Source organism: Scyliorhinus canicula, chromosome 13 (genome assembly GCF_902713615.1).
Source record: "Scyliorhinus canicula chromosome 13, sScyCan1.1, whole genome shotgun sequence".
Lineage (NCBI taxonomy): Eukaryota > Metazoa > Chordata > Chondrichthyes > Carcharhiniformes > Scyliorhinidae > Scyliorhinus > Scyliorhinus canicula.
This window is the reverse complement of record NC_052158.1, coordinates 155,291,503-155,311,627: the sequence shown is the minus strand read 5'-3', so window position 1 is coordinate 155,311,627 and position 20,125 is coordinate 155,291,503. Positions and strand designations below refer to the sequence as shown.

The 20,125-nt window shown below is 49.1% G+C and overlaps 1 protein-coding gene and 1 long non-coding RNA gene across 10 annotated transcripts in view; one reads left to right on the top strand and one right to left on the bottom strand.

Moving 5' to 3' along the window:
• Positions 1-9,357, bottom strand: part of LOC119976560 — a 46,391-nt gene extending 37,034 nt beyond the window's left edge. Inside the window, exon 1 of the long non-coding RNA XR_005462940.1 lies at positions 9,326-9,357. This is a non-coding gene — a long non-coding RNA (uncharacterized LOC119976560). The remainder of the gene's footprint in view (positions 1-9,325) is intronic.
• Positions 1-20,125, top strand: part of fgf12a (fibroblast growth factor 12a) — a 341,312-nt gene that overhangs the window by 179,886 nt on the left and 141,301 nt on the right. For all 9 annotated transcript variants that reach the window (XM_038817142.1, XM_038817143.1, XM_038817139.1 and 6 more), the window contains one exon: positions 2,000-2,110. In XM_038817142.1, coding sequence (XP_038673070.1) covers positions 2,000-2,110 — 111 coding nt within the window. The remainder of the gene's footprint in view (positions 1-1,999; positions 2,111-20,125) is intronic.

Below are 20,125 nucleotides of genomic sequence, written 5' to 3'. Positions count from 1 at the left end.
CACTAAGGGCAATTTATCATGGCCAATCCACCTAACCTGCACATCTTTGGACTGTGGGAGGAAACCGGAGCACCCGGAGGAAACCCACGCACACACGGGGAGGATGTGCAGACTCCGCCCAGACTGTGACCCAAGCCGGAATCGAACCTGGGACCCTGGAGCTGTGAAGCGATTGTGCTATCCACAATGCCACCGTGCTGCCCCCTTCTCCAGGATCATCTGACTGCAGACGTGATGGGCCAAATGGCCTCATTCTGCACTGTAACCATTTTGTAAATCTGAGTGACACCCTCTGTACATGATCCAGGTGCCAACAAGGTCAGACTGACCATGGCGGGGGGGGGGGGGGGGGGGGGGGGGGGGGGGGAGGGGGGCGTTAATGTGACCAACCATTAAGCCTTGTCTTGATGTCTTCATCAATTGAAAATTAACCTCTTGGTAACTTGGGACTTAAGTAGGGGCTTAAAAGTAAAGTACCTTTTAGAACTTTTCTTTGAACAATTGACTTGAATCACCCAGTCAGCTAACCAAGGGTCCATTCACATTCCAAGTTGTTGTGGGAGGACTGATGTTGGAGGTCTTGTGGTGCCGTGGGTAGTGTCTCTGCCTCTGAGCTGACGTTCCTGGTTCGAGTCCCGCCCCAGGGTTTGATGACCACGGAAGGTGTGTTCGTAACAGGTTGATTATCAACCTGCAAATCTTTCCAACACACCAATGACAGGTGGTAAGAGTGGGAGGAGATTCCAGGTCAGCCATGTAACGGAAAGAAAGCTGGAGCCTCTAATAATAATAATATTCGCTTATTGTCACAAGTAGGCTTCAATGAAGTTACTGTGAAAAGCCCTTAGTCGCCACATTCCGGCTCCTGTTCGGGGAGGCCGGTGCGGGAATTGAACCCGCGCTGCTGGCCTTGTTCTGCGTTACAAGCCAGCTGTTGAGCCCACTGTGCATTCATAGCTCCAAACTTAAACATGCACATATGTTGCCACAGCAACTCAGGACCCCTTCGGCCGGTTGGCTTAGTCGACTGGACAACCGGTGTGGGCCAGATTGGTGCCAACAGCACGATGTGTGGTCCCTGTTCCGGCTGGGGTGGATTTGGGACCTGCCTCCTTGCCCAAACCTGGTGGAGATTGTGACGCTATGGGTCAGATCTGCCTTCTGGCAGAAAACTGGAGGAACAAAAGGACTGATGGCTAAAGCTACTGATGGGAGGAGGATGGGAATTGAAGGCCATGTGATAAAAGCTCCACTGATCTGTCCAACCAGTGGCAAACGCTGGGAGTGGGGTAGGGAAAGGGTCGGGGGGTGTTCATCGCAGCCAATTCCAACCTGTTGTCCGCTCACCTTCGTGGAGAACAGCAAAGGAGTGCGTGTGCTGCTGCGCAGTCTCAGCACTGGGAGATAAAGCTCTCAGAGTCATAGACTCTTACAGCGCAGAAAGAGGCCCTTCGGCCTTGTGTCTGCTAGGATTTGACAACCCATATTTGCTTCGGCTGCTCCCTTCCTCCTGCCTGAAGTATGTGACTCTTTGGTCGGCTGTAGTTCCAGCTGGGGAGACTGGACGGAGTGGGGGAGAGAAGCAATCACCCTCTGAGAAATCTGGCTCCCCTCAACGCTGGAAGTGAAACTTGGAACCTTTCCCAGTTACTACAACCCTTCTTCTTCGTTCCATGGGCCAACTGAGCCAAGGGAAGAGCAGCTTATTTTTTAAAAAAAATGTATGTATCTCTCCTGGAAGGTTTGAAGCTAATGTTTTGATGCAGGGCATCGTTGCAGTCTGGAATGAGCTGCCCGAAAGGCCGGTGGAAGCAGATTCAATAGAAACTTTCCAAAGGGGATTGAATAAATGGTTGAAAAGAGGGGCAAGGATGTGGGATTAATTGGATAGCTCATTCAAGGAGCTAGCACAGGTATGTACGATGGGCTGAGTGGCCTCCTTTCATGTTGAATCATTTGATAACTTTTATTTTTTTCCCCTCTATTTCCTTTGTGACAGACCCCCAGCTGAAAGGTATAGTGACGCGACTATTCAGCCAGCAAGGCTTCTACCTACAAATGCAGCCCGATGGCAGCATCAACGGCACCAAGGACGAGAACAGTAATTACAGTAAGTTGTGACACCCCTGGCCCTGTGCACTGGTTTGTGAAGCTCCGCGGCAGAGCCAGAGACTGCCCGTCGACATCTCGAATAAAAACAGAGCGTGCTGGAAATACTCAGCAGGTCTGGGAGCGTCTGTGGAGAGGGGAACGGTTCATGTGTTCCGTTGAATGTGACTCTTCTTCCAAAAAGCCTGTGGTATCAGTGTGGCTTTGGGCACTGGAACATTCTACACACATGTCGGGTCCAAGCCGCAGGAGACCGACTCCACTGGCTGACCGAATGATTTTTTAAAAAAAATTTAGAGTACCCAATTACTTTTTTCCCCAATTAATGGGCAATTTAGCGTGACCAATCCACCTAACCTGCACATCTTTGTGTTGTGGGGGTGAAACCCACGCAGTCACAGGGAGAATGTGAAAACTCCACACAGACAGTGACCCAGGGCCAGGATTCGAATCCAGGTCCTCAGCGCCGCAGTCCCAGTGCTATCCACTACGCCACCCTCGGCTGACGGATTGATGCTGATGGGGCTACGTTGCTGGGTGACTGGGGAGGGGCTGTGTTGCTGGGTGACTGAGGGAGGGGCTTTGTTACTGGGGAGGGGCTGTGTTGCTGGGTGACTGGGGAGGGGCTGTGTTGCTGGGTGACGGGAGGGGCTGTGTTGCTGGGTGACTGAGGGAGGGGCTGTGTTGCTGGGTGACTGGGGGAGGGGCTGTGTTGCTGGGTGACTGGGGAGGGGCTGTGTTGCTGGGTGACTGGGGGAGGGGCTGTGTTGCTGGGTGACTGAGGGAGGGGCTGTGTTGCTGGGTGACTGGGGAGGGGCTGTGTTGCTTCCTGAGTGGGGAGGGGCTGTGTTGCTGGGCGACAAGGGGAGGGGCTGTTCTTGGTGGCCCTGGGGAGGGGCTGTGTTGCTGGGTGACTGGGGAGGGGCTGTGTTGCTGGGTGACCGGGAAGGGGCTGTGTTGCTTCCTGAGTGGGGAGGGGCTGTGTTGCTGGGCGACAAGGGGAGGGGCTGTTCTTGGTGGCCCAGGGGAGGGGCTGGGTGAGGGGCTGTGTTGCTGGGGGGGGAGGGGGGTGGGGCTGTACATGGTGGCTAGGGGAGGGGCTGTGTTGCTTCCTGAGTGGGGAGGGGCTGTGTTGCTGGGTGACAAGGGGAGGGGCTGTTCTTGGTGGCCCAGGGGAGGGGCTGGGTGACTGGGGGAGGGGCTGTTCTTGGTGGCCTGGGGAGGGGCTGGGTGACTGGGGAGGGGCTGTTCTTGGAGGCCCGGTGGAGGGCTGGGTGACTGGGGGAGGGGCTGTGTTGCTGGAGGGGGGGTGGGGCTGTACATGGTGGCCTGGGGAGGGGCTGTGTTGCTGGGTGACTGGGGGAGGAGCTGTTCTTGGTGGCCTGGGGGAGGGGCTGGGTGACTGGGGGAGGGGCTGTGTTGCTGGAGGGTGGGTGGGGCTGTACATGGTGGCCTGGGGAGGGGCTGTGTTGCTGGGTGACTGGGGGAGGGGCTGTTCTTGGTGGCCTGGGGGAGGGGCTGGGTGACTGGGGGAGGGGCTGTGTTGCTGGGTGACTGGGGGAGGGGCTGTGTTGCTGGGTGACTGGGGGAGGGGCTGTGTTGCTGGGTGACCGCAAATCCTGATTCTTGAAATTGCCCTTCTCGAGGGCATTTAGGGATGGGCAATAAAATTGCTCGCCTCGTCAACAGCGCCCACTTCCCATGAAAGAATATTTAACAATAGTGTCAAATAGATCAGATGTCACTTGGTGAACATTTAGGGGATAGTATTCATTATATAATGTGTTTAGATGGAAAGGGGCATAGAACAGTCCAGAGTAACGCAATCTAACTGAAGGAAAGCCAACGTTATTGGGTTAGGAATGAATCAAGGCCGAATAAGTTAGGGCCAAAGGTTGGCAGGACATAGAGTTGCTGAACAATGGTCTACCTTAAAATACCAGCTGATTCGGGCACTGTGAATTCTGAAGGGAGTTCAGGAGCACAAGAGCCTGGGTGTGCATGTGCATAAAATCATTGAAGGCGGCAGGATAGGTTGAGTGAACAGTCAACAAAATATAGAGTATCCTGAGCTTTATTAGTGGGGGTACAGAGTGCAAGAGCAAAGAGGTAATGCTGAATTTGTGTAAGTCACTGGTTAGCTTCAGAGTGTTGTGTCTAGTCTGAGGCACCCCACTTTAGCGAGGATGTGAAGACATTGGAGAAAGTGCATAAACATCGACGAGAATTCTTCCAGGAAAGTGGAACTAGGATGATTTGCACAATCGGTGAGCGGGTGCGGACATAGAACATAGAACAGTACAGCACAGAACAGGCCCTTCGACCCTCGATGTTGTGCCAAGCCATGATCACCCTACTCAAACCCACGTATCCACCCTATACCCGTAACCCAACAACCCCCCCCCATTAACCTTACTTTTTTAGGACACTACGGGCAATTTAGCATGGCCAATCCACCTAACCCGCACATCTTTGGACTGTGGGAGGAAACCGGAGCACCCGGAGGAAACCCACGCACACACGGGGAGGACGTGCAGACTCCGCACAGACAGTGCCCCGCCGGGAATCGAACCTGGGACCCTGGAGCTGTGAAGCATTTATGCTAACCACCATGCTACCGTGCTGCCCAAATGGGCCATGATGGGCCAAATGGCCTCCTTCTGCGCCGTACCAATTCTGTGATTCCACCTCTGGGGTCGAGCCATGTTGGGGGAGAAATCCCTTTGCCCCCAAACCCCCCTTTCCCTCGGCTACACTCTTATTTCTACCGCTCCTCCTCTGCGTTTTTGATTCTCCTGGTTTGCTGGTCAGTAGCCAGGAGGATAATTAATCCCAGAATCGTTGAATGGTCACAGCACACCAAGAGATTATTTGGCCCATCTTCTCTGCACCAGCTCTCCAAAGGAGCAGTTTCTCTAAAGCCCTTACCCAGCCTTCCCCCGTAGCCCTGACAATGTACGATCACTAGAGTGCGAATGTCTCATTCCTGTCCCTGTGAGAAATGTATTTGTGCAGAGAGTTGCTGCAAACTGAAATGTTCTGCTTGGCTGGGACAGAGATCATTACAACGCTGTCGTCGTGTTTGGTGCAGAGAAAAAAAGAGGACTTTTGGGAGAGAGTGGGGCTGTGGGATTAGTTTGAGGTTGATACACGGCTATGGAGAGAGTGGGTCTGTGGGATTGGTTTGAGGTTGATACAGGGCTATGGGGAGAGGGTGGGGCAGAGAGATTAGTTTGAGGTTGATACAGGGCTATGGGGAGAGGGTGGGGCTGTGGGATTAGTTTGAGGTTGATACACGGCTATGGGGAGAGAGTGGGGCTGTGGGATTGGTTTGAGGTTGATACAGGGCTATGGGGAGAGGGTGGGGCTGTGGGATTAGTTTGAGGTTGATACTGGGCTATGGGGAGAGGGTGGGGCTGTGGGATTAGTTTGGGGTTGATACAGGGCTATGGGGAGAGGGTGGGGCTGTGGGATTAGTTTGGGGTTGATATTGGGCTATGGGGAGAGAGTGGGTCAGTGAGATTAGTTTGAGGTTGATACTGGGCTATGGGGAGAGGGTGGGGCTGTGGGATTAGTTTGGGGTTGATATTGGGCTATGGGGAGAGAGTGGGTCAGTGAGATTAGTTTGGGGTTGATATTGGGCTATGGGGAGAGAGTGGGGCAGTGAGATTAGTTTGAGGTTGATACAGGGCTATGGGGAGAGGGTGGGGCTGTGGGATTAGTTTGGGGTTGATACAGGGCTATGGGGAGAGGGTGGGGCTGTGGGATTAGTTTGAGGTTGATACTGGGCTATGGGGAGAGGGTGGGGCTGTGGGATTAGTTTGGGGTTGATATTGGGCTATGGGGAGAGAGTGGGTCAGTGAGATTAGTTTGGGGTTGATATTGGGCTATGGGGAGAGAGTGGGGCAGTGAGATTAGTTTGAGGTTGATACAGGGCTACGGGGAGAGAGTGGGGCTGTGGGATTGGTTTGAGGTTGATACACGGCTATGGGGAGAGAGTGGGGCAGTGAGATTAGTTTGAGGTTGATACTGGGCTATGGGGAGAGGGTGGGGCTGTGGGATTAGTTTGAGGTTGATACAGGGCTACGGGGAGAGAGTGGGGCAGTGAGATTAGTTTGAGGTTGCTTTAGCAAAGGGACAGTGGGTGTAATAGCTTCTTATCTTTGTGCTATAGAGCTCTGTGGGATAAATGTCTTACTTATTTATACAAGGGAAGATGTAACTAATGGATCAGGGTATTCTGCTGGGGAATTTAATGAGTTGTTATTTATCGGAACCTGCTTTCTGGATCTGAGCCATCAGCACCGTTTGAGGGAGAATCTGTTCCTGGCAGTCACAGATTTTGACTTGACAAGGAAACGGATGAAGTCTGTCTGGGTGTGAACAATCCTTTCACTGCCAGAATCCTCTGCCAATGCAGTCTAATTTGCATGCTGAAAATTCTTGTTATTGGGCAGGCGACCCTTCCTCATCACAGGAGTGAGCTCTCCTCACTTCACTTGCCCAAATGACACAGATGCACTGTGACAGAGCAGGAGGAGTCGATTCAGCGCCTCGAGCTTCTTCCCCTGCTCACTTTGATCAAGAGTGATCTGCATCTTAATTCTGTCTGCGCCTGTCGGTTCCATAATCTCCTAATACCCTTGCTGAGAAGTATTCTTAATTGCTTGGATTTTTTTTTGACTGTTGGTTATTTATGCGGTTCACAAAATGAGATTGCACCCCGCAGCCACAGGAATGTGGGAATGCCGTTCTGCCTAGGATAGAATTCATGGAAGGTTGGGATCTGGAAATGTAACTGGGATTCACAATGAAATGGGAACTGCAATTGCTGGCTGCTTTGGTGTGGTCCTATTTTTATTCACAGTGATCAACACAGAGAATCCCTTGTTATAAAACTGCGGGAATAATCTGTGCCGCTCTGCACATCGTCTTGGAATTCTTCTCCCAGGGAACTACCTGATTTTGCTTTCACCTCTATTCCCTCGTCGCCGAAGAACAGTTCTGGCTGAAGTTTAGAAACACCCACGCACTCCTCACGGAACAGCAGTGCTGCTGTCGTCCTGGCTAGGCTTGTCTCCGAGACTGTAGCAGCTGACTATCGCACTCAACACACTGATTAGTGTGGGGAGCGGCATGGTGTAGCATTGAGCACTTCATCCAAGACAGGACAGACAGAATGCAGAGTAAAGCTACTCAGTAACCCACCATCCGGTTAGATACCCAGCTAAGTTCCAGTGTAAAAGGGCCTTTAACAGCAGAGGCTGTTATTTAGACTTAACCCCGCACTCTTCAGCTCAAGCACGGTAGCACAGTGGTTAGCACTGTTGCTTCACCGTTCTCCCCCTGTCTGCGTGTGTTTCCTCCGGGTGCTCCGGTTTCCTCCCACAGTCCAAAGATGTGCCGGTTAGGTGGATTGGCCATGTTAAACTACCCTTAAGTTAGGTCGGGTTACTGGTTTACGGGAATAGGGGCTGGTTTAGCACAGTGGGCTAAACAGCTGGCTTGTAATGCAGAACAAAGCCAGCAGCGTGGGTTCAATTCCTATTCAAGCCTACTTGTGACAATAAGCGATTATTATTATTAGGGTGGAGGTGAGGGCTTAAGTGAGGTGCTCTTTCCAAGGGCCGGTGCAGAGCCGATGGACCAAATGGCCTCCTTTTGCACTGTAAATTCTATGATCTTCACAGCGCCAAGGACCCGGGTTTGATTCCCGCTTTGGGTCACTGTCTGTGTGGAGTCTGCACGTCCTCCCCGTGTGTGCGTGGGTTTCCTCCGGGTGCTCCAGTTTCCTCCCACAGTCCAAAGATGTGCGGGTTAGGTGGATTGGCCATGCTAAATTGCCCTTGGTGTCCAAAAGGTTAGGTGGGGCTACTGGGTTACGGTGGAGGAGGCGTGGACTTAAGTAGGGTGCACTTTCCAAGGGCCGGTGCAGACCCGATGGGCCAAATGGCCTTCTGCCCTGTAAATTCCATGATTACGGAATCTATAAATTTGAGATGGTGGTCCCATACTTTTCAGAATGCATTGATTCAGAACAGAGCTTGTAAGGTAGGAACTCCGTTGGGATACATTCCATGATAGTTCGATGAAACTTCTGAATTGAAGGATATTCATCGCTAATCCAGGAGCAAAGGATGTTGTTCCATGCTGCAAAGGTTAGGATATTATGCAGTCTTTTTTTAAATTTGCATCAATGATTCTCTTACCTGGGAACCCAGAATGTGGAAGAATGGATCAGATTTCAAGGCTGTACTGAATATCTTCTCAATTCTTCAAGTATATCAGACCAGTCGGATGTAATTTTGGCGCAGGACCCCAGACAATGTAAATAGACTCCCTTGACTACCTTGCATTCTTAGCAATGCGCAGATAGAAAAGGGTCAAATCTGTGTCTCAATCTTGGCGTTACATTCAGATGGTGCAATACCTTGAAATGAGTCTCCTTTCTTCCATTACAGACTGAGATTTTATGGGCAATTTCCTATTTATTATCGCAAATCTCCTCATCGATATTCACTGCAAAGTTTTTTTTTAAAGTGAAATTAAATGAAAATAGTTCATTGTCACGAGTAGGCTTCAAGTGAAGTTAATTTGAAAAGCCCCTAGTCGCCACATTCCGGCGCCTATTCGGGGAGGCTGGTACGGGAATTGAACCCGCGCTGCTGGCCTTGTTCTGCTTTACAAGTCAGCTGTTCAGCCCACTGGTTTTCCCCAAAACCGTAGGGTTTCTAATATACTCACACAGGATCCAGAACATAAAGTGTCATAAAACGTGCTGATTAATTGCTTAGGTTCCATGAATATCAGGATTTCCACCGGGGAGATGGAAGCATCAGGATGCAAGGTTGTCTTATTAAGGATAAAGTCTCTTGAGATACTTGGAAAAAAGGAGTATCTTTGACTATCAAATTGTTGACATGCCTTCTCAAAAGATGATGTGGAGATGCCGGCGTTGGACTGGGGTGAGCAGAATAAGAAGTCTTACAACACCAGGTTAAAGTCCAACAGGTTTGTTTCAAACACTAGCTTTCAGAGCACTGCTCCTTCCTCAGGTGAATGAAGAGGTAGGTTCACCTGAGGAAGGAGCAGTGCTCCGAAAGCTAGTGGTTTGAAACAAACCTGTTGGACTTTAACCTGGTGTTGTAAGACTTCGTACTGTTCTCAAGAGATGACAGGGAAGCACCATTAAACACGTCGCCCAAAATACAAATACCTCTGTCGCTCCAGATATCGAATCCATGGTGGGCATTCTGGGTTACCCTGAATGGGAGAGAGAGCAGAAGTTAACTTTGATCTCCCTGACAGCTGATGGACCATCCTCCACGCTCTTACAGAGTACTAATAAGTGTAGCATTTTCACACTTGACAGACCCAGCCTTGAAATATCTGCAAAACAACAGGACCTGGAAGGACCATGCCAACTGGCCTGCATCAATATCGAGCCAAATAGAGGAGGGGTCCTCTCTGACCCAATCCCGTATGAATCTGAGATCAGAAGCTAACGGATACATTTTAATATTTGAAGCCCCTAACCCCCCCCCCTCTTTTTGAGCTAGGGAGCTGCAGTTTGGCTAGATTCAAGCGAGATTTCTTAATACTCCATATAAATGAACTTATCAAAGTCTTGATTTCCGTTAGGACTTGAGCAGACAACAAAATTGGCCACATCTGTAAAGGATACAGTAACTTAGGCAACACATTGATCTCAATCAGTACTAGCCTGCCCAAGGACGGCCAATGGTCCCACTGAATAGACGTGAGTAAAGGGGGGAGATTTGCCTCATACGAATGTCCAAAGGAGGGGGTAACGACAGTACCCAAATATCTAAACCCTGAAGGGGACCACCGAAATGGGAGATTAGCAAGCGAGGGAGACCTCCCTCTAAGTCAGGGGTGGGCAAACTACGGCCCGCGGGCCGCATGCGGCCCGCCAAAGGTCTTTATGCGGCCCACCAAGTCATTAAAAAAAAAAAAAAAAATTTTTTATTTTTAATTATTTTTTTTTAAGGTTAATGGGTTACTTACTGGTATAGGGTGGATACGTGGGTTTGAGTAGGGTGATCATTGCTCGGCACAACGTCGAGGGCCGAAGGGCCTGTTCTGTGCTGTACTGTTCTATGTTCTATATGAGGCGCCCAGAATCATAACCGGGTGAAGTGATTATTTTACTTAATATACTATGCGGCCCTTTAAAATTGTGAATTTCTGAATGTGGCCCTTGCACGGAAAAGTTTGCCCACCCCTGCTCTAAGTCCTCCTAATGACGTAGCCTCAGACTTTGCTAAATTAATTTTGTAACCCCAGAAAAGGCTGAATCTACCCACCACATCAATAATAGCAGAAACGGAAACGTCCGGCTAAGATGCAAATAGCAACACGCCATTCACGTATAACGTTAACCTTACTCTGTAGCCCAAAAACTAAGGGATCCTGTCCAATTGCCTCTGTTGGGGGCTCAATAGCTGTTGTGGTCAGTAACGGGGATAATGGGTAGCCCTCCCTCGCTGGAGACAGAAAATTGTCTGACCAATAACCGCGAGTACGAACTGCCACCAATGGACTTTTATCAATCATTTGTGTCCACTTAACAAACTCTCTTCCCAACCCGTACTTCTGCAGCCTGTAAAATAAATAATTCCATTCCCCCCCGACCAAAAGCTTTCTCTGCATCCAAGCAGGTCACCAGCCCAACTAAAGCCCCGTTTTGAAAGAACTTTTTCATAGATTATCATAGAATTTACAGTGCAGAAGGAGGCCATTCGGCCCATTGAGTCTGCACCGGCTCTTGGAAAGAGCACCCCACCCAAGGTCAACACCCCCACCCTATCACCATAACCCAGTAACCCCACCCAACACTAAGGGCAAATTTTGGACACTACGGGCAATTTAGCATGGCCAATTCACCTAACCCGCACATCTTTGGACTGTGGGAGGAAACCGGAGCGCCCGGAGGAAACCCACGCACACACGGGGAGGATGTGCAGACTGCGCCCAGACAGTTACCCAAGCCGGAATCGAACCTGGGACCCTGGAGCTGTGAAGCAATTGTGCTAACCACTGTGCTACCGTGCTGCCCTGAATGACATTTCAGAACTTCTTGACATTGGTACACAAACTCCGGCCCTTTATGAACAACACAGTCTGATCGTCCCGGATGAGCTCAGGGATAATTCCTTCCAGGTGCCACGCCAACACCTGAGAGAACAATTTCAAATCTACATTCGGGAGCGAAAGTGGCCTCTAGGATACGCACCCTTCTGGATTCTAGCCTTCCTTCAGATTTAAGGAAATATTAATTTCACGGAGTTCCTGCGGCAGCAGATCTGCTTCAAATGGGGGACTGTACACCACGATCGGCCGATTCACAAGCAAGTCTTTAAATTCCTTGAAGGATTCACATCCAAAACCATCAGGCCCCGGGGGCGATACCAGTTGAAGCTCCCTCGCGGATAGAGCCACCTCCCGCCGAGAAGTAGGAGCTTTCAGGACTGACCTTTGGTCCTCGGAGATTGTTCGGAGTTTGAGGAAGGAGAGGAAGAAACACTCCGTAAGTGTCAATGCATCCCCAGGCTGGTCTGTTTTATGTAAATTGGCATAGAAATCTTTAAATGCCTTGTTACTATCCTCTGTTTTAATCATTCTATTACCCTGGGAGTGTAGCACAGAGGATAGCCCTAGAGTCAGCTCTCTCTTCCCATTAAGAGAAGCCAGGCACTTGGTTTGTTTCCAAACTCATACAGCTATTGTTTGGCAAGCTTTAAACGCCTCTCAATAGATTCATTGAGTTAACAAGAAATCTAACGCCAGTTCAGATTACAATCATGTCTTTCAGTAACAAGCGGTTACGATCCCTACCATATTCCCCCTCTGTTTCAGTCAATTTTACTTCCAACCGGCGCTATTGTTCCAGTGTCTTACACCTTTTGTCGGCCGTATGTGAAATGACTCGCCCCCTAGCATAGGTCTTGCAGGTTTTCCACAGGAGTAGAAGAGATCAAATTTGGTCTTAAAGCATGAGGTGAAGGTATGATTCTCGAGCAAAGACGAGTTAAGTCTCCAAGACCTAAATCACGAGGGGGGGAGGAGGACGAAGCCTCCTGCTGGAGTATTGTATTTGGCATGAAGCAATAGTCAGTTCCAGTACGACATTGGTGGCTAGCCTTAAGATGCAGTGTTCTCCACACATCCCAATACCCCACCTCCTTGCAAACCGATGCTAAAGCCCTAACGCATGTTGGGCAGAGGGATTTCTGGTTCATAGAATCCCTTCAGTGCAGAAGGAGGCCATTCGGCACATCTGCACCCTACTTAAGCCCATGCCTCTACCCTATCCCCATAACGCAGTAACCCCAGCTGACCTTTTGGACACTAAGGGGCAATTAAAGCATGGCCAATCCACCTAACCTGCACCTCTCCTGACTGTGGATGGAAACCGGAGCACCCGGAGGAAACCCACACAGACACGGGGAGCTGTGAGGCAGCAGTGCTAATCACTGTGGCGTCCATACTAGGAGTTTGTCCACCCAAGGGTTACCATGACAGCTGAAGTCCCCACCCATAAAGGAACTGGCCAAAGTCAATTCGACAAAGTGCATGAAGGCTTTAATAACAAAATCAGGGGAATACTTTGGTGGGCTGTATACATTCATTATCGAGACAATTTCCTCATATAACAGTCCCTTGACAATCATATGTCTACCCCCCTCATCCTACACACAGTCCTCCATTTTGAAAGGCATATTTTTTGACGAGCACTGCGACACCTCGACGACTGGTCGAGAACGAGGCCAAAAAAACACCTGCCCCCACCCCAGTCCAGTCCCTCTTCCACTTTAAATGCTCCTTGTCACCTAAATGAGTTTCTTGCACCAAAGCTTTGTCAACTCTCTCTTTTAAGGAAAGACAAAATCTTTTTTCTCCGAATAGGATGATGTACTCCCCACACATTCCAGAAGCAAATTGTCAAAGCGGCTCCCGCCATTGCTCATCCAGCACAAAGACAATATCGGATCAGATTTCTGTGCCTGACATGTCCCCCGACTCCAGTTATACCAGAGGCAGCGATGGCACATTCTTTTCCTCGGATATGAGACCTGCCTGTACCTTTGTAGCGACCAGTTAACAATTCTTTAACCCCAAAATAAAATTAAAACCCCAAAATTCACACTCATTAGCTCTAAGGGGGCATTCATCACCACATGTGAGGACCTGTGCGACTATCCCGACAAACTTTCCATCGTTTCAAGGATTCATTTCCCTCAAAAAAGAGGAGGTAAGATATGCCAGAATAAGAATGACTTCTAAATGCTCTTCCCGCGTTCTGGCCCTACCAATTAGGACTTAAATCACTCGCCCACTCCTGGCAGTGACCCTACCACGTATTTGTCAGGATGTGGAGGTGCCGGCGTTGGACTGGGGCGAGCACAGTAAGAAATCTTACAACACCAGGTTAAAGTCCAACAGGTTTGTTTCGAATCACTAGCTTTCGGAGCACAGCTCCGTCATCAGGTGAATGAAGAGCTGGGCTCCAGAAACATATATATAGACAAAGTCAAAGATGCAAGATGATACTTTGAATGCGAGTCTTTGCAGGTAATTAAGTCTTTACAGGTCCAGGCGGAGCAACTGGAGAGAGGGGTAACCCCAGATTAAAGAGGTGTGAATTGTCTCAAGCCAGGACAGTTGGTAGGATTTTGCAAGCCCAGGCCAGATGAGGGGGGTGAATGTAATGCGACATGAATCTGAGGTCCCTGTTAAGGCTGTACTCATGTGTGCGGAACCTGGCTATAAGTTTCTGCTCAGCAGGGCAGCACAGTGACGCAATGGTTAGTAGAACAAAGAACAAAGAAAATTACAGCACAGGAACAGGCCCTTCGGCCCTCCCAGCCTGCGCCGATCCAGATCCTTTATCTAAACCTGTTGCCTATTTTCCAAGGATCTACTTCCCTCTGTTCCCCACCCATTCATATATCTGTCCAGATGCATCTTAAATCATAGATTATCATAGAATTTACAGTGCAGAAGGAGGCCATTCTGCCCATCGAGTCTGCACCGGCTCTTGGAAAGAGCACCCTACCCAAGGTCAACACCTCCACCCTATCCCCATAACCCAGTAACCCCACCCAACACTAAGGGTAATTTTGGACACTAAGGGCAATTTATTATGGCCAATCCACCTAACCTGCACATCTTTGGACTGTGGGAGGAAACCGGAGCACCCGGAGGAAACCCACGCACACACGGGAAGGATGTGCAAACTCTGCACAGACAGTGACCGAAGCCGGAATCGAACCTGGGACCCTGGAGCTGTGAAGCAATTGTGCCAACCACTTGTTCTATCGTGCCCGCCTCTACCACCTCCGCTGGCAAAGCGTTCCAGGCACCCACCACCCTCTGCGTAAAAAACTTTCCACGCACATCTCCCTTAAACTTTTCCCCTCTCACCTTGAACTCGTGACCCCTTGTAATTGACACCCCCACTCTTGGAAAAAACTTGTTGCTATCCACCCTGTCCATACCTCTCATAATTTTGTAGACCTCAATCAGGTCCCCCCTCAACCTCCGTCTTTCCAACGAAATTAATCCTAATCTACTCAACCTTTCTTCATAGTTAGCACCCTCCATACCAGGCAACATCCTGGTGAACCTCCTCTGCACCCTCTCTAAAGCATCCACATCCTTCTGGTAATGTGGTGACCAGAACTGCACGCAGTATTCCAAATGTGGCCTAACCAAAGTCCTATACAACTGTAACATGACCTGCCGACTCGTGTACTCAATACCCTGTCCGATGAAGGCAAGCATGCTGTGTGCCTTCTTGACCACTCTATCAACCTGCGTTGCCACCTTCAGGGTACAATGGACCTGAACTCCCAGATCTCTCTGGGAAAATCCCAGATTTTCCCCAGGACTCTTTCCATTGACCATATAGTCCGTTCTTGAATTAGATCTTCCAAAATGCATCACCTCGCATTTGCCTGGATTGAACTCCATCTGCCATTTCTCTGCCCAACTCTCCAATCTATCTATATTTTGCTGTATTCTCTGACAGTCCTCCTCGCTATCTGCAACTCCACCAATCTTAGTATCATCTGCAAAGTTGCTCATCAGACCACCTATACCTTCCTCCAGATCATTTATCTATATCACAAACGAGTGGTCCGAGCACGGATCCCTGTGGAACACCACTAGTCACCTTTCTCCATTTTGAGACACTCCCTTCCACCGCTACTCTCAGTCTCCTGTTGCCCAGCCAGTTCTTTATCCATCTAGCTCGTACACCCTGAACCCCATACAACTTCACTTTTTCCATCAACCTGCCATGGGAAACTTTATCAACCGTCTTACTGAAGTCCATGTATATGACATCTACAGCCCTTCCCTCATCAATTAACTTTGTCACTTCCTCAAAGAATTCTATGAGGTTTGTAGGACATGACCTTCCCTGCACAAAACCATGCTGCCTATCACTGATAAGTCTATTTTCTTCAAAATGTGAATAGATCCTATCCCTCAGTATCTTCTCCAACAGTTTGTCTACCACTGACGTCAAGCTCACAGGTCTATAATTCCCTGGATTATCCCTGCTACCCTTCTTAAACAAAGGGACCTCACCCGTGCTCAAGGATGCTACAAAGATATCTGCTGGCTCACGGCGTCAAGGTCCCAGGTTCGATCCTGGCTCTGGGTCACTGCCCGTGTGGAATTTGCACATTCTCCTCGTGTTTGCGTGGGTTTCACCCCCACAACCCAACAATGTGCAGGGTAGGTGGATTGGCCACGCTAAATTGCCCCTTAATTGAAAAAAATGAATTGGGTACTCTAAATTTTTTTTAAATTTTCTGCTCGGCAATTCTGACAACATTTAAAGTGAATGGAAGTCCCCAACATTCTTAAGGATAGAACGTTCATTGTAGTGCTCAATTATCACCACATAATAGTAATATTTATTGTCACAAGTAGGCTTACATTAACACTGCAATGAAGTTACTGTGAAAAGCCTCTAGTCGCCACATTCCGGCACCTATTCGGGTACACAGAGGGAGAATTCAGAATGTCCAAATTACTGAACAGCACGTCTTTCGTGACTTGTGGGAGGAAACCGGTGCACCCAGAGGAAATTCACGCAGACACGGAGAGACTTCGCACAGACAGTGACCTGAGCCGGGAATCGAACCTGGGACCCTGGCGCTGTGAAGCCATAGTACTAACCACTCTGCTACCGTGCTGCCCATGGTAACATGATAGATAACAACATAAGATCAGGCAGGAATTAATAGGACAAGGGTTGGAGTCCGGGTTTTACAGTGAACTGCAGGTTATTGCTCTGGATTATTGCCTCCCACAGAGTTCACAAAAGCCAAGGCATTAGTTGGATTGTCGAATGTCTTTTGCAGAAGTGTCGGATACCACCCTCAGTGTAGCAGGATAATTCACTCCTTCAGCCTTGAATCGAAACCCCTGCACTTCTGTGTCACTGCCGAGAAGTCTTGGAGGAAAGAGACCGTCGCCCCCTCATAGAGCAAGGCCCCCTTACACATCGCCGCTTCCAATGCTCTTTGACTGTCTCCAAAGTTATGAAAATGAATAATTCAGCAGGTTCAGTCAGCAGTAAGGAAGGCAAATGCAATGTTAGTATTCATGTCGCGAGGGCTAGAATACAAGACCAGGGATGTACTTCTATGGCTGTATGAGGCTCTGGTCAGACCCCATTTTTAGTATTGTGAGCAGTTTGGTCCCCGTATCTAAGAGGAAGGATGTGCTGGCCTTGGAAAGGATCCAGAGGAGGTTCACAAGAATGATCCCTGGAATGAAGAGTTTGTCGTATGAGGAACGGTTGAGGACTCTGGGTCTGTACTCGGAGTTTAGAAGGATGAGGGGGGGATGTTATTGAAACTTACAGGATACTGCGAGGCCTGGATAGAGTGGATGTGGAGAGGATGTTTCCACTCGGAGGACAAACTAGAAGCAGAGGACACAATCTCAGACTAAAGGGATGATCCTTTAAAACAGAGATAAGGAGGAATTTCTTCAGCCAGAGGGTGGTGAATTTGTGGAACTCTTTGCCGCAGAAGGTGGTGGAGGCCAAATCACTGAGAGTCTTTAAGGCAGAGATAGATAGGTTCCTGATTAATAAGGGGCTCAGGGGATATGGGGAGAAGGCAGGAGAATGGGGATGAGAAAATATCAGCCACGAGTGAATGGCAGAGCAGACTCGATGGGCCGAATGACCTAATTCTGCTCCTATGTCTTATGGTCTTACGAAAATGAATAATTATGGGACAGGGTGCTGATTGTCGCTAGGCCTCAAAGACAGGATGCGATATGCCTAACTTTCATGTCCAGTTGGAGAAAACATGACAGCCAGTTCTCAACAAATTTAACAGGGAGCTTCCCTTCCACTCCTGGCAAACTGAAGACCCGGACATTTTGGCTCCAGCCTCAGTTCTCCAGGCCATCCAGGAATTCTGACATACCACGTAGCTGATTTTGCAAGCGGGCCTCAACTGAGGAAGGTACATTTTCGACAGTGAGGATCCTTTCCTCCATTCCATCCGGCCTCTTGCTCGTATTCTGCAGTTCAATCTCATGAACACTGATCCTCTGCGCCAATAAACCGAGTTTATCGTCAACGACTTAAATAATATGAGTAGTCATCAGCTGCCGTGCCTTCGAGACTGCCGGAGGGAGAACCCGTTTGAGGATCAAGCCACCATGTTGAGGCGTCGTCTCCACCCCTGCTGTTTCTGACAGCGAGGGGCAAAGTTCAGAGGAGATGTACGAGTACAGCACAGGACAGGCCCTTTGGCCCACGATGTCGTGCCAACCATTTATCCTAATCTTAGATCGACCTAACCGATATCCTTCAATTCGCTGCTGTCCATGTGCCTGTCCAAGAGTCGCTTAAGTAGTGACTTAAATAGTCGCTTAAATAAGGGAATAGTGTAGATGGGCTTTAGAGTGGTTTTACAGGTCGGCGCAACATCGAGGGCCGAAGGGCCTGTACTGCGCTGCAATGTTCTATGACTCTGACTCCACCACCCCTGCTGGCAGTACATTCCATACACCCACCACTCTCTGTGTAAAGAACCTACCTCTGACATCTCCCTTATACCTTCCTCCTATCACCTTAAAACTGTCCCCTCGTGACAGCCATTTCCGCCCTGGGGAAAAGTCTCTGGCTATCCACTCTATCCATGCCTCTCATCACCTTGTACACCTCTATCAAGTCACCTCTCTGCCTTCTTCGCTCCAGTGAGAAAAGCCCTAGCTCCCTCAACCTTTCTTAATAAGACATGCCCTCCAGCCCAGGCAGCACCCTGGTAAATCTCCTCTGTACCCTCTCCAAAGCATCCACATCCTTCCTAAAATAAATTTTTGTCAATGATTTTCTTCGGATTCCTCATCGCTTTGTCACGAATGCTCAGCCTTAAATCTTCCGGGGGCATAATGTGTTCCCACTCCCGGATTAGGTAAGTATGGGCTGTGTACGCCCAGTGAATGAGGGGATTAAAGGATGAGTAGCGACAGAGCCCAGGGAAATGCTGCTATTCCCGCGTTTGCATCACGTGACCCCCCCAGGGGTCGATCATTTAAGACAGGGACGAGGATACATTTTTTTCTCTTGAGGGTTAGCGAGTCTCTGGACCTCTTCCCCAAAGGGCAGAGTCTTCGAATATTTTTAAGGCCGAGAATCTTGATTTAACACGGGCTTGAAAGGTTACCGGGCGTGGGCAAGAATGTGGGGTTGAGACCGCAATCGGATTGGCCATGATCTCATTGACTGGCAGAGTGGTGAGTGTCCGACCCCTGCTCCTAATCTGACCTTTGTGAGTTTAGTGTCGAAACAATTCATCACACAAAGCAATAGGGGAAATCTGGAACACTTTCCCCACCCTGTGGATGCTGGAGGTTGAGTTTTCCATGTAAATGGAATTGAGGTGTAGATAAATCCTGATCTAATTAATGGTGGAACCGATTTGAGGGGCTGAATGGCCAGGTCCTGACTGAACAGTTAATGAACAAAAGCTGGGCACGTTGCTGCTAAAGATGACTATTGTGTCAGTACACTATATAAAGATCCGGATTGGCCCATCGAGTCTTCTCCGCCATTCAATCGTGGCTGATATTTTTCTCATCCCCATTCTCCTGCCTTCTTCCTACAACCCGTGATCCCCTTATTAATCAGGAACCTATCTACCTCTGCCTTAAAGACACTCAGTGATTTGGCCTCCACAGCCTTCTGCGGCAAAGAGTTTCACAGATTCACCACCCCCTGGCTGAAGAAATTCCTCCTCATCTCTGTTTTAAAGGATCGTCCCTTTAGTCTGAGGTTGTGTCCTCTGGTTCTAGTTTGTCCTCTGAGTGGAAACATCCTCTCAACATCCACTCTATCCAGGCCTCGCAGTATCCTGTAAGTTTCAGCCTTCCCCAGTTCATCGACTGTGTGATTCTGAAGCATTCCGGAATGCTCTAATGAGGTAATTTACATTTTTCTCTACTGGCAAATCTTGCCGATCAGTATTCTCAAGAGCCTGAGGTGGCCATAATCTGTTTTGTTTAAACATGGATGGTTTAAAATTGGATTATCCACCTACAGGCATCAAAGTCACTGGCATTAATGATGCACGCAGTTAAAGAGCTGGAGAATCGTTGGTGGCATTAGTGTTTGCACGCCTGGCAAGTACAGATAAGACTCTGTTGTGGCAGCGCAGATTTACTGCTGCTTATCACCTGAGCAAGCAGATCAGTTTTGGTATGAGAGGAAATGACGATTAGAGTAAAGTTTTGGGTGCAATGGGCTGACTTTCAGCTGATTAGCAGCCTTTCCCTGAATGTAGTTGGATCGAGCTGTCCCTTCTTGGCTGGCCTGACTACAATTTTAATTGGATTTGAGTGAAATTTAATTGCCCAGGGACAAGTGTGAAATTTCCAAAAGTTAGTTCCACCACAGGTGCTTGCAGTTCATTTGAAACCCAATGCATGCAAAAGTAAGATTTTCTTTTGATGATTA